Source organism: Mus pahari, chromosome 6, assembly GCF_900095145.1.
Source record: "Mus pahari chromosome 6, PAHARI_EIJ_v1.1, whole genome shotgun sequence".
Lineage (NCBI taxonomy): Eukaryota > Metazoa > Chordata > Mammalia > Rodentia > Muridae > Mus > Mus pahari.
Genome location: NC_034595.1, coordinates 11,844,197 through 11,858,251, shown reverse-complemented (window position 1 = coordinate 11,858,251; position 14,055 = coordinate 11,844,197). Strand labels below are relative to the sequence as shown.

At 48.5% G+C, this 14,055-nt stretch overlaps 1 protein-coding gene and 1 long non-coding RNA gene across 2 annotated transcripts in view; one reads left to right on the top strand and one right to left on the bottom strand.

Annotated features, from left to right (window-relative positions):
• Positions 1-1,335, bottom strand: part of LOC115064262 — a 25,153-nt gene extending 23,818 nt beyond the window's left edge. The window contains exon 1 of the long non-coding RNA XR_003844108.1: positions 1,226-1,335. This is a non-coding gene — a long non-coding RNA (uncharacterized LOC115064262). The remainder of the gene's footprint in view (positions 1-1,225) is intronic.
• A 737-nt stretch (positions 1,336-2,072) lies between these two features.
• Positions 2,073-7,252, top strand: C6H9orf152 (chromosome 6 C9orf152 homolog). Its single transcript, XM_021199578.2, has 2 exons — positions 2,073-2,368; positions 6,089-7,252. Exons 1-2 carry the CDS (start codon positions 2,170-2,172, stop codon positions 6,601-6,603), a joined length of 714 nt encoding a protein of 237 aa, XP_021055237.1. The 5' UTR covers positions 2,073-2,169; the 3' UTR covers positions 6,604-7,252.
• The last annotated feature ends 6,803 nt before the right edge of the window (positions 7,253-14,055 follow it).

Below are 14,055 nucleotides of genomic sequence, written 5' to 3'. Positions count from 1 at the left end.
TGATTTTTCTTGAGGGAGGGGAGAGGGAGGGCAGAGGGAGGGGAGAGGGAGGGCAGAGGGAGGGATAGAGGGAGGGAAGGAGAGTGGGAGGGAAGGTAGATACCTCTGTTGGTTAAGTGCTTGCGTGCAAGCAAGAGATGCTGAGTGTAGCTCTCCGATTTAGCATAAAGGCAAGGCTGGGTGGCATGAGTCTATAAGACCAACAGGGAGCATAACCACTGTAGGTCCTTGGAGCACATTGGCCAGGCAACCTTGCCAAACTGGCCCATTTCAAGATCAGCGGGAGACTGCCTCAGAAACACTTTGCCAAACCTCTGCCATCAACCTTTGACTTCCACGCACACATGCGTACACACACGTGTGCATGTGTGCATGTGCATCCGTACAAATGTGTACATATAACTTCTGAAAGGAAGGGAGGAAGGAAGGGAGGAAGGCAGATATCAATCTAGGATCGCCTCTTGATTCTATATATTCCTAACAATAAAATGTTTCCAATAATAAATTATCATTTTCAAAACCAATGGCATTTTCAAGTGAGATTTGCCCACCTAGCACCTGACTCCCTCCTGCTGCCAGAAAGATCAAAGACACCCCAACTATAGCATCTAAAACTAGTCCCCTGTTGCCCTTCTCCGGTCCTCTCTCCTCTCCTTCCTGTTTCCCTGAATGGTACTGTCATGGTTTACCCAACAGGAGCTAAATCATGCCACCTCAGTCCCAGATCTCTTGCTGCCATCTTAAATCTGGAGCCTGCAATGTGCCCTACTAGGAAGTAGGTTTATTGCCAATTTAATTAGTTAAATTAAGATGAGGTTATCAGGCTAAGCACTCTTCCAGTGACTGGTGTCCTGGAAAAATTCAACGGAGACATACATGAGAACATTACAAGGAGACAAAGGTGAAGTGACTCCTTCATAAAAAGGAAGGCCACCAGGCTGCAAAAGCAAGCTAGCAGGAGCTAGTCAAAGTTTATGGAACAGACTCTCCCACAGGATCAGACTCTGCTCACACGTGATCTTGGATTTATAGTCTCTGAAACAAACAGAACAATGTCTGATGTTTAAACCACCCAGTTTGTGAGACTTAGTTATGGCAGCCCCAGTGAACCGCCTTGGCTACTCTTTGAAGGTTTACCCTCTTCCATCCCCCACCCATCGCTCTGCAGGAGTGCTGGGCAGGTGGCCAGTGGTAAGGATTGCCTTAGGAGAAAGAATGTACTTACTTGAGCAAGCAGAGCCAGGATAGATCAAGTAAGAAGAGGCAGTGTCTGCCATTCGCAGAAATGATAGGGCTGGCAAAAAGGGGGTAAAGGTGCACGTAGCTGTGGGCAAAATAAACACCCACTTGTTACTTAGTTGGAAAAAGCCAAGACCACAAAGGCTGCTCAAATGTCAAAGAGGTGGGGCTGGCGGGAAGCCAGGGCTCCCCTGGACTCTGTCACTATGGCAGACTTTGTGCCGGAGTTTTTAATCTGGGAGGTGTGCTGGGGGCTGTCTGCAGACCTTAAGGTGACCTTGTAGGCATCGGAGTCCCAGCTTTTGACGTTGCAGAAGCTGTTTCTGTTTTTTGTGGTGGTTGCTCATTAAACCAGCAGGTTTTGATGACCTGCTAAGTCAAGTTCAAAATCTGTGAACTGAGCAGGCACCTGGCACTCCTCAGACCAGCTCGGCTCTGCCAGGAAACTGGAATCTCACGGTAGCCCTTGGAACGGCATTCTAAGCTTGACCATCACTCAAGGAAGCCGTCTGGAATAAAAGCTCCCTGGACTGAGAAAGAGCGCGGCAGCTGAGCTGGATCGCTCACTCCCTCGCTCGCTCAACTCCTAACCTGCCGCTCTTCAACCCACTCCCTCCCCACCTCCTCCTCCTCCTACCCACCCCCACTCCCTCACTCTCTGCTCTTAACCGCTCTCTTTCATTCTCTCCTTCTCTCTCTGCTGCCCTCTTTCCAGGCCCTTTCCGAATCTTCCTTTTTAGTTAAGAACTACTTTCCTGTTCCTCACTCTTCCTCCCCCCCACCTCCCTGATCTTGTCCCTTCCGTTTCTCCTCCTCTCTCCCCTTCTCTTGCCAGCTTCTCTCCTCTTCTCTTTCTTTCACTCTGCCGTCTACACTTCTTTTCTCCTCCCCTCCCCCTGCCTCGGCCCGCAGTGTTTGCTCTTCTCCCGGATGCGGATGAAAGGGTTGGCCTGCCCGTGCCCTGCTCTACCCAAGTTCTTGGAACTGGGGACCTGCTTAATGGCTGAGGGTTCCGGGACTCAGGCGCCAGGTCAAGGGCCTCCTATAAACATCCAGTTTCTTCGTGCCCAGTATGAAGGTCTGAGGAGACAGCAGAGGACCCAGGCCCACCTAATGGTGTTCCCTAAAGGTAGGGCTGGGCGCGTGCTGCGGAGCACAGAACTTCTGTGGGTGGAACCGGGGCCTGAAAGTCCACCTCGAGGAAGAAAAAAGCTGTTTGCTGACCCAGTCAGCACCGAGCCACGGAAGCTTGATCAGGGTGGCTGTGCCCAGCCTGTTCCTTAGCCAAAGGAACAGAGGCCTCTCTGCCAAGCGTTTGGCCAACAGCCGCTGTTCCTGGTCTCCGTGCCTATTTTCTCCTAGTTCTGATCTGGCTTGACTGGTCGGTCAGGTGAGCTGGCTTGGCACCCTCCCGCTAGGCTAAGTAGGATGATGGAGAGTCAGCCTCCTGACTGAATCCACAGGCAAAGCAGAGAAAAGGTTCAGAAAAGGATTGGAACTGGAGCGAGAGGGTTGTAAGCCACCATGTAGGTGCTGGAATGGACCCCAGATCCTCTGCAAGAGCAACGCTGTGCTCTCTCTCTCTCTTTTTTTTTTTTAATGTTTTTTTTAATTAGATATTTTCTTTATTTACATTTCAAATGCTATCCCGAAAGTTCGCTATACCCTTCCCCTGCCCCTGCTCCCCTACCCACCCACTCCCACTTCTTGGCCCTGGCATTCCCCTGTGCTGGGTCATATAAAGTTTGCAAGACCAAGGGGCCTCTCTTCCCAATGATGGCCGATTAGGCCATCTTCTGCTACATATGCAGCTAGAGACACGAGCTCAGGGGGTACTGGTTAGTTCATATTGTTGTTCCACCTATAGGGTTGCAGACCCCTTAAGCTCCTTGGGTACTTTCTCTAGCTCCTCCACTGGGGGCCCTGTGTTCCATCCAATAGCTGACTGTGAGCATCCACTTCTGTGTTTGCCAGGCACTGGCATAGCCTCACAAGAGGCCGCTATATCAGGGTCCTTCAGCAGAATCTTGCTGGCATGTGCAATAGTGTCTGGGTTTGGTGGCTGATGATGGGATGGATCCCCGGATGGGGTAGTCTCTGGATAACTCTGTGCTCTTAACCACAGCCTCCCATCCACTTTGGGTTGATTTAGTCTGGAGCGGGGACAGGGAAGATAAACTCAGGCTTTGTCCCAAGCCTCTGTGCAGAACCGCTCTGTGCTAAGGTGTGATACCCATCACTGTAGAATGTAGAACTCTTTGCCTGCCTGAGCCCTGAATCCTGACCCAGCCAGTTGCTCTAACATTGGGAAACCCCATCTTCTGCAAAGCAGAAGCATCTGTTCTTCTAGTTCTTCTGATTCTTTTGGATTTATCAAGCTGGGACTCAGAGGGGCTTCCTGATGATGTCATTCCTCCAGTACCATCCCCCCACTCCACTTTGTTAGCAAAGAGGGCACTAACAAGTGCCAGGTCAGAACTTCTGGCTCAGCAAGGATCTGATTTCCATAGGCAAACAATTCCCTATGCTCTAAAAGTTCTCAGTGAACTAGCACATTCCACAAAGTGGAAAAACAAAATCCTTGTAAAGGAACAGGCATCTGTCTGCAGCCGCAGCTTAGAAACCCTGTTCAGAGAAGAAAGAGACACTGGAAGCATCTCAGTAAAGTGACCATGGACTCTCTTCTCTGTCTTGGGTGATTAAATCATTATTGAAAGCCTAGGACACAACCTCCCCCCCCCCCCCAAGCTAAGGACAACATTCAGAGGGGAGTCTGTTAGTCAGCTTTACATCTTGAGACAAAGTATCAGACGAGTAAACTTAAATGGAGAAAAGGTTTATTCTGGCTCCTGGTCTCAGAGGTTTCCAGAGTCACTTGGACCTGTTGTTTTGGATCTTTGTCAGCATAGACCAGCATGGTAGGAGCATGTGGTGGCAGACAGTACTCTCCTCCTGGAGGCCAGGAAATGCAAAGTAGGGGAAGATGCTGGTATCCCGGCACCCCCTTGGACATGTGCCCCTGTGATCCAACTTCCTATAAGTAGGCACCTTCCAGAGCTTCCACATTCTCCTAAGGGTGCTCATCCTAACCCTGAAACCAAGCCTTTAGCAAACAATTTTTGGGACATTTAAGATCTAAATCACAGCAGTGTGTGTGTGTGTGTGTGTGTGTGTGTGTGTGTGTGTGTGTGTGTGTGTGTGTGTCAGGTATTGTGTGTATGCCTGTGTGTATATCCTTGATCCTTGCCATTCTTTTTTTGGGGAGGGCAGGGGGGGGTTGTGGAGACAAAGTTTCTTTGTGTAGCCCTGACTGTTCTGGAACTTAGCTGTCTGTAGACCAGACTGACTTCCGCCTCAGAGAGATCTGCTTGCTTCTATTTCCCCAGTGCTGGGATCCATGCTGTGTGCCATCACCTCCTGGCAACCCTTGTTATTCTTAAATATTAACTCTCACTTCTTCCAAGACGGAGTTTATGCACTCTCACTAAAGGTTTTGGTTTGGTTTTGGTTTTGGTTTGTTTTGTTTGAAATGACACTAAAATTCTCCTAGAACCAAAGCATTTTTAAAAAAATGTATCTTATGTACATTGTTGTTTCGCCTGTATCTCTGTGTGAAGGTGTCAGATTACCTGGAACTGGAGTTACAGAAAGTTGTGAGCTGCCATGTGGGTGCTGGGAATAGAACCTGGGTGCTCTGAAAGAGCAGTCAGTGCTATTAACAACCGAGCCATATCTCCGGTCCCCTCGCTGAAGTTTTTGACCTTCCTTTATGGTTTAGTTTTTCCTTAAAACTGATTAACAACTGAACTATTTTTATTGAAAAACTTATTTCCATCCAATATATTTTGATCACGTTTTTCCCCTCCCTCAACTCCGAGCCCTTTCTTTCTCTCTTTAAAAACACGAACAAGAAAGCACGCATACGAAGAAAAATTCACAGAAACACAAAAGTGGAAACCAAAATATAGAAGCAAAAGACCAGTAAGACAAAAACAAAAAACAAAAACAAAAACAAACAAACAAACACAAAAAAAAACCCACCAGCCAAACAAGCAATGTGAGACAAAAGTCTACATGATTAACACAGAGCTCCTCCTTTGTGTTGGCTATCTACTGCTGGGCCTGGGGCCTGCCCAGAAATGTGATTAATATAGCCAATAAGACATCACTGGAAAAGACTAATGTTTCCTATGTACGTGTGTACCCATTGCAGATAGCTTAGGAGTGGGTACTCATGTCTGCCTCCTTCTCTCAGCGCTGGGACCCTGTCTGACTTGAACCTGTGCATGCGCTGTGCGTGCTGCCACAGTATCTGTGAGTTCACGTGTGCCTCAGCCCTGTTGTATCTGGAGAATGCTGATTTCTTGGAGCCATCCATCTCCTCCAGCTCTTACAATCTTCCTGACTCCTCTTCCACACAGCGCTCTGAGCCTGAGAGGGCCTGGTGGAACATCCCATGTATGAGTGAGTGACAAAGTCTCTCACTCTCTGCACATGTCCCAGTCAGCACCTGGATTTTTAATATATTTATTCGATTGCTGCCTTTCTCCTCTAGTAGGACCCATACATAAGGTTGTGAGTATTCTCACCATTGTATCATGGACCCTCAAATAAACAAGGCCTTGGATATAGTGTTTGGTGAATATTTGTTGTTATGAATAATTTTATGTTGGGGAGGAGTGCATGTGCCAGGTTATGCGTGTTTGCATGTGTGGGTTCACATATGCAATATTCTGGGTATCTAGTCCCCTTGGCATTCAGGGTCTGGCCTTCCTTTAATCTGAAAGCTATGAGTTTTCCTCAAAGGGAGACCTCCCAATGATGACACTGCCGTGCTTTCTCTTCTTAGAGGGGACCATGCCTACTCCTGCTGAATCAATGACCAGTGCTGTTTGGATTAACAAGGAGAGAAGGAGCTCATTGTCACCAGAGGAGACAGACTCCGAGGCTGAGTGGATGCCAGAGGAAGCAGACAGAAGTTGCCACCAGACTTCTGAAACTCCATGGCACACGTACTTAGAGCTGCATCGCTTGGTTCAAACCTTCCACCTGGAGGCCGAAGGTCACCAAGGGAACCCCAAGGGATACCTTGTGGAGCCAGAACCAAGGTTCTCACCCAAGGGAGACACTGACGTTTTGAAAAACAATCAGAAGACACAGCAGGAAATCAAAATCCCAGAGGTAGCCCAGTGTCAAAGTCAGGAGGGCTGTGCCCCACCCCAGGTAGCAGGCTCTAGAGCTCAGAATCTTTCTTCCACAAAGAACTCAAGGTCTGGAAAACCAGCTTACTATCCATTTCCCCAGAGGAAACCACCCAGGATCTCCCAAGCTGCCCGGAACCTGGGCTTATATGGCCCACCCTGAAACTTCCCACTAAACCAGCTATGTCATCTGTGTGGCCACTAACGCGGAACCATGCAAAGCCACAACCAGAGCCCTGTACAATGAGCAACAGTTGGACCACCTCAGTTTTGGAATCATGGGAAGTGAGCTTCTTAATGGACACATGTTTATTTTCCTTCTAAACTCAAGAGATTGCCCAAGTCAGACTGAGTACCGTTAGGATGAAAGTGCTCTCTTAAACACCAGCCCAATGTTAATCGTTCGCTAAGTAACCCTAATGTGCCTCTGTGGCTGGGACCAGTGCAACCCTTGGTCCTAGAAGTGAAGCAGGACCTTTAGCCAGTGGGATATCTTCACAGTGTCTGGGAGTGGGAGTCAAGGGTTATAGGAACTCCCCTCCCCTTCCCCAATCCTTTCTGATCTCTGAGAACTTAGCCCCTTTCTTTCTGGTTCCTCTGTCTGGGGACTTAGAGACAATCCAGTTAGTGGTGCTCACATCTTTCCATCTTGAGCCTCCCAGACTGTGGTTAGCCTGGATAAGGAGGGCGAGAGAGCCCCACAATACCATTCTGTGGGTGTAAGGAGTCCCTGGGAAAGGATGGTTTCTTTTACCTGTCATTACAAACCTGTTTCCTGTCAGCCGATCCTTCTAAATGTTTTCTTTTCACTGCTTTTTTTGTTTGTTTGTTTTTCGAGACAGGGTTTCTCTGTGCAGCCCTGGCTGTCCTGGAACTCACTCTGTAGACCAGGCTGGCCTCGAACTCAGAAATCTGCCTGCCTCTGCCTCCCGAGTGCTGGGATTAAAGGCGTGCGCCACCATGTCTGGCTTTTTCCACTTCTTGTACCCGTGTTCTCTTCTGCCAATTGAGGTCTTACTAAAATCCACCAATCACTAGCCAGGTGTGGCGGCAAATGTGTGGAATCCCAGCCATTGGAGAAAAAAGACAATCCCGGGAGTTCACGCCTGCGTTACGTGAGACCCTGCCGCCAACAAAATAACAAACAAACAAACATAACTGTCAGTGTTGAGAGTAGTAATGTAGTAATCGCAGCCTAAGGGAGGAGCCTCATGCTTGGGAGATAGGTGTCTCCACAACTACCTCCTTTGCAGCCTGTTGGATCACTCAGGTCCCTTCTGAAAAGTAGGATCCAAAAGAACACCACGAACTGATGGATAGACAGACATGAGCAGGTGGGGCTCTGAAGGGGGTGCAGGCACAGGAACCAGGGCGGGTTCCACTATCCTGTGGCTCTCAGAGGAAGGGACAGGTCACATGGTCAGTCTCTCTCTGATTCGTGGGTGGCAGGGGGAGGGGAGGGCATTCTGGAGTAGGAATGTGGGACTCTGAGGATTTGAGGGGTCAGGAGGAAAGGGCACTTCTAGTTGAGGTGTATCCATTATACATCTGTGGGGTGTGTCACGAGTAGCCCTTCTGGTATCTCAGTCTGGTGTCTGGTGTGTAGATGTGTCACCACACCTACACACCTCTGGCAACCTGGTGTCCTCTGGTGTCCCTGAAACTGGCAACCTAGTCCAAGGACTTCCTTGGTGAATTGAGAATGGTGCCTGTGATTCTCCTGGAATCTAGGCACCTGGGGAGTTTGTGTACAGACTCATGGGCTCTGAGGGGGTGGGGGCGGGGTGCCCTCCCATCTCTCCCAGCAACAGCAGGGATCCTGAATCAGCTGTGGCGATAAAGGGGCTGAGGATGGCCATAGGTTGTGCAGTGTCTGTCTGGTTTGTGAATTCGAGGTTCTTCCCTGGAGTCTCATACAGATTTACAATCCAGCTCAGCCTGAATGGGCTTTGCCAGTGACTTCCAGGCTGTGGGAAGGGAAGGCTTCTGTAACAAGCCTGGTCTGATGAAGCCCAACCCAGAGGCCAACACCCCACCTCCAGTATCAAAAATATGCATTCTTAAGCAAAGTGAAGTCTTTGATCTTGAATGTGTGTGTGTGTTGGGGGAGGGGATCATTCTTTCCCTTTTAGCCTTGGCACTTCAGGCACCTTTCCCTCAGATTCTCTCCATGCTCCAAGGCCTCTTGAGAGCCACTTAACTTTAGTCACTTCTATTCCTTCAGTAAACAATAAATTCAATACTGTTGTTTTTTTTTAATACTCCCATAAAATTCAAGATCACTTTCTGAAAAAACAACTTTGTCTTTTGGTCCTATTTTTTTTTTTTTTGCTTCTCAATTCACATGTAATTGTTTTCTGATGCCAATATTGTGTGTGTTTTATGTATAATTGTGTGCGCCCATGTGTGTGGAACTGATACTCATATGGTTATCACGTGTGTTTCATGTACAAGCCTGTGTGCACATGTGTGTAGAAGCTGGGGGTCGAAGCTGGTGTGTAGAAGCTTCAGGTATCATTCCTCAAGAAAGGTCTACTTTGGGGTTTTGGTGGCGTTTGGTGTTGCTGTTTTGTGTGTGTAAGTGTGTGCTGGGGTAAGCGTGGCAGGTGTGCACCTGTGTCTGTGCACTGAGGCCAGAGGAGGAGGCCAGGGGTCCGTTTCTATCCTCTCTGCCTTGCTCCTTTAAGACAATGTCTTTTACTGAACCTAGAGCTAGGCTGGCAGCCAGCAAACACCAATGATCTTCTGTCCCCATCCCCACAGAACTAGGGTTACAGGTGTGCATAACCATAACGGCTTTTTACACGGGTGCTGGAGATTCAAACTCGGGTCCTCCAGCTTATACAGCAAGTGTTCCTAACCACTGAGCCACATCCCCAGCCACCACCTTGTTCTTTGAGACAGTCTCTCACTGAGACCAATTAGGCTAGACTAGCTGGTTAGCAAATCTCAAGGATGCCCCTAGCCCTGCCCCATCTCTGGAATGACAAGCAAGAGCCACCAAGCTCAGCTTTTCCTGTGGTGCTAGGGATCCGAACTCAGGTCCTCATGCTTGCTCTCCGTTGGGAGCCAAGCTGACCCAGGTGGAAGGGACAACAGGAATCCAGTTCTTCATCCTTGCCCATAGACAGACTTGGTCAGGGACTGGGGCCTGGGCCTCAAAGGAGTTAAGGTTCCTGAGGGAAGCCAGCTTTCTCTCTTAAAGGGCCGTGGTTCTCAGTCCTCAGGTGGCTGTGTCTCGGTTATCCTGTGTTCTCTTTGCCAACCCTGTCTCATTTAGCTCTCTGCTGACCTTGGCCCACTCTCCCCTTACAGATGGTGTATAAGATGCTGTACTTCCTTTTGTTTTGTTTTTGTTTTTGTTTTTTCGAAACAGGGTTTCTCTGTATAGCCCTGGCTGTCCTGGAACTCACTCTGTAGACCAGGCTGGCCTGAAACTCAGAAATCCACCTGCCTCTGCCTCTGCCTCTGCCTCTGCCTCTGCCTCTGCCTCTGCCTCTGCCTCTGCCTCTGCCTCTCCAGTACTGGGATTAAAGGTGTCTCCTCTTGTCCAGTTGAGATGCTGAGCTTCTTTTTTTTTCTTTTTTTTCTTTTGGTTTTTTTGAGACAGGGTTTCTCTGTGTAGTCCTGGCTGTCCTGGAACTCACTCTGTAGACCAGGCTGGCCTCGAACTCAGAAATCTGCCTGCCTCTGCCTCCCAACTGCTGGGATTAAAGGCGTGCACCACCACGCCCGGCTTGAGATGCTGAACTTCTTAATAAACTTGCATGGAATAAGTTGTTGACTCATGCCAGACCTGCCAGCCCCAGCTCTTGCTTTTGTCTTCTTGTCCCATTCAATGCATCCTCACCTGGGACCCTCATCCCTGCTGGTTCAGGTCTGCACAGTGAGCCTCTGCCCACCGAGATGCCCCCCAGACGCTTTGCCCTCGTTTTAGACAAGTGAACTACTTTTTGTGTAACTTTGCTCCAAAGCACATCTGTCAACGCATATCCTGCTTATGAGTCAAAGAACAACATCTGGCATATAGAGTTAGCGATCTGAGCATGAAACCAACTCTTCTTGATGTAAGATTCAGGGCAAGTTACTTAATTCCTCCATTTGGCTTCAATCATCTGTGAAGTGAGGTCCTTTTAAAAGGACCAGGAATAATGTGCATTCTCAATAAGAGGATTGTTTCCACATTTTAAAGCTCATTACATCTCTCCCCTTAATTTTATTCTCCAACATCCTCCTCCAACACACTTGCCTCTGTTCTGAAGATTGACTGATGGCCTCTAGCCACACCCCCTGATCAAATTCAATCCATTCTTCTAAGTGTTGCCACTCTTTCCCCTGCAGCATCCATGGAGCTCGCCCTTGATTTCTTGTGCCTCCTCCTCCTCTTCCTCCTCCTCCTCCTCGTCCTCCTCCTTCTCCTCCTTCTCCTCCTCCCTCTCCTCCTCCTCATCTCGTGTTTTGAGGATTCCCCCATGGTTTGTGAGCTCCTTTATATCTGATTCATCTTCTTGTCCGAGCCCACAGCTTGGTACATGGAGCCAGCACTCAGTAAAGACTGTGTGTGCTCTGCACCCGTGGACCTGTCGGATGAGTGAGGAAATGTGGGCCACAATGCTTTAGCCCCACCCACTTGGCCAATTCTCCCCCAGCCCTTAATTCAAAGACTCTTCCAGACTTATTTTTCCTTATGTGTTTCCTGCTAGGGCAGCAGTAAAATTTCTCTGGACATAAGGACAATAGATGGTGATGTGTTTAGGTGCCATGCCCACTCCAGTAGTGACTAGCATTACAGGTTTGGAAACCTGGAAGCAGTCCAGAGACACAATGAGTTTCAAAAGAAACTCAGCCTCCTGGAGCCCTGGCATTCCAATAACCCATATACTCAAACCCTATCTGCATGTTAGTATGGTGTATGCTCTCTTTCAGTATTATAATGCCTTTAAAAATTGAATTTTTATCATAAGTGAGCCTCCACCAGTGTTCCAACATCCTAAAATATCCTTAAAGCCAGGAGCTCGGAATTCAGTAGGAAAGGTTACCTATTCAAATTCACTTCTGGTAAAGACCTGTGAAACTAATTAGGCATTACAAAGAACAGAGCCAGCATAGCTCAGGAGCTAGTCTGCAGAGGACAGGGAATACATATTGGCCTGGTGAAAAGGTGGGTTTTAAATCCCCCTAAAACAGGTTTTTCTGCTTGGCCCAAAGGACCAGCATAATCAAGGATTTACTGAGAACCCATGGTGGTGGGTTTAACTATTGACTAGCCTTTCACCTGGCTTCCTCCTCAAGCTGCCTGGTCCCCCCTGGTCTTTTGATGCATACAATCCTTTGTCTGTGTCACTGTAACTCTTGCGGATGTATCCTGCCTGGCTTCCCTTGTTTGTTCTGTATTAAAAGTTTGATGCTGAATTTGAACATTACATTCAGATCCTACACTCTCTCTCATGTGGACTCTGTTTGTCGCTCGCCGGATCCTCACTCATCTGCAACCAAGACCCGTTCCATACAGATAGGAGACCCCAGAAAAAGAGGTAATCTGAGGCATTTAGGAGCTGAAAAGGCCAGGTGATCCAAACAGCAATGAAGGATGGCAATGGACTGGAAGGCCATGCATCAGGGTTTGCTTAGGTAACCAGCAACCATAGATCTCAACACAGAGGCTAATTTTCACTCTGCTGTGCACCGGACACTCCTCCATGGACAGTGCTGTCCCCAGCCATATGCTAGCACTGAATGACTACTGGCTCCCCCAGTCAGTGTAGCAGAAGGCAGTGGATTCTTAGTCCTGTGCTGGCTCATAAATCACTTTTGCTCACATTTCATTGTCCAAGTCAGTCACACGATTCCCTTCCATGTATGTAAGTATAGTCATCCAGTATGATTGGAGAGGATGAAAAAATGGAAACTCAACCAGAAATGTCAGGGCCAGAGCCTGGCTCTTCCATGGGTCTTCAATAGGCCAATCAGCCAATCAGAAAAAAAACAAACCAGTGACTGCAAAAAGTGGGAGAAGGTTTACCCTACCTGGCCATGTTGGAAGGAGGAACATGGTAGGGTAGGAATATGAGGTTTACATCTAGAGACAAGAGGCATGCATAGCTAAGTGGTCTCACTTTAAGTCAAAGTGTGGTCTGCCCTTCACCATCTGGGTTCCAGCGTTGCCACCAAGACCTGCAGAAGTTTAGTTTTGCCTGAGGCTGCATCCCCGAGTTGGAAGGGAGCTGAGAATTGAGTTCCTAGGGAGAGGGACGGGGCGGGCTGATCTTTGTGTCAATCCCCTTCTTTCTTACATGTCTGCCTCAGCTAAGAGCATTAGACCAGAACCATATCACTCACACTTACCTTCCTGAGTCTTGGGCTCCAGGAGAAGGGCTCAGATTACTGCCTGGGCTGTCACCCACATGCACTCACACACACACATGCACACCACACCACCTTAACCCCTAGTGGGGTTTTTTTTGAGGTTGGGGTGTTGTTATTGTTATTTGTTTGTTTGTTTCCTGTTGCCCTGTTTTATAAAAAAATGAAAAGAGAGCCAAGGATGTTTAGTAGAGCTGGGTATAGTATAGAATAGAGTTTATTTAGAGCATAGGAAAGGAGGTTGGGAAGGAAGTAGAGATGGAAGAGGGGTGTGTGTGTGCAGAGGGAGGGGAGCAGAGGAGGAGAGGCGGACCAGGAGCACATGGAGGGGGGGAAGGGTAATGGGGAAAGAAGGAACAGGGAGGGTAAGAGAACAAGAGAGTGAGGAGGGGCCAAGCAGTCCCTTTTATAGTGAGTCAGGCATACCTGAATGTTGCCAGGTAACTGTGGGCGGAGCCTAGAAGAAAAAACAACAACAAAAAAAAGAACACTGACACCTGTGCTGGTCAGAACTGGGAGAAGCCCTTCCCATGCTCTCCACAATTAGCAAAAGGCTTTCCCGAGGTAGAAAACCACCAACTCTCACTGTTAAGTGCATGGGGTGGGGATCACCTTCACTCGGGATGCTTGCCTGCCAATTCCTCGGCTTCCTTATGTTGGTACTGCCACAGGCTTCCACCTCCCTGGGGCTCAGAGCAGGAAGTTGGGGTTCCGATCTCTCTGCTGCTGGACACTCAGTCACCCTTACTGAGCCGGATTTCCCAGCTGTAATGGGAGGTAATAAGTGGAACAGTGGTAGAAAGTTTTCCCTAAGCTAGGAATAAATATCTAAGCCAACCTGTGCAGCAGAGCCAACCTATCCTTCTCCACTAGGGGGCAGGCTCCCCATACTGTCTCAGTCAGAGTGCCCAACGTCGACCTCTGATAGCAAGGTTGTGTATTCATTTTGGTTTGGTTTGGTTTTGAGACAGGGTCTCCTTACATAGCACTGATTGTCCTGGAGCTCACTATATAGACCAGGCTGGTCTCAAACACACAAAGATTTGCCTATCTCTGCCTGTGGAGTGCTGAAATTAAAGACATGAGTCACTCCATCTGGCACCCAACGCTTAAGACTTGAATTTAAAACTCCTTTCAAATTGGCTGATTTGGCCTATGCCGTACTTCAGATGAAACCCCAAGTAAGCGCTAGCGTTTGGCATGCCCTGGGCCCACCTGGAAGGCTTGTTAACAGATCACAGGCCTCTGCAGC

Bases quoted from the DNA above. Each gene is read 5' to 3' on its own strand.
- C6H9orf152 (XM_021199578.2), top strand. From the start codon at position 2,170: ATGCGGATGAAAGGGTTGGCCTGCCCGTGCCCTGCTCTACCCAAGTTC. The intron at 2,369-6,088 runs GTAGGGCTGGGC...TTCTCTTCTTAG, and splicing joins CCTAATGGTGTTCCCTAAAG to AGGGGACCATGCCTACTCCT.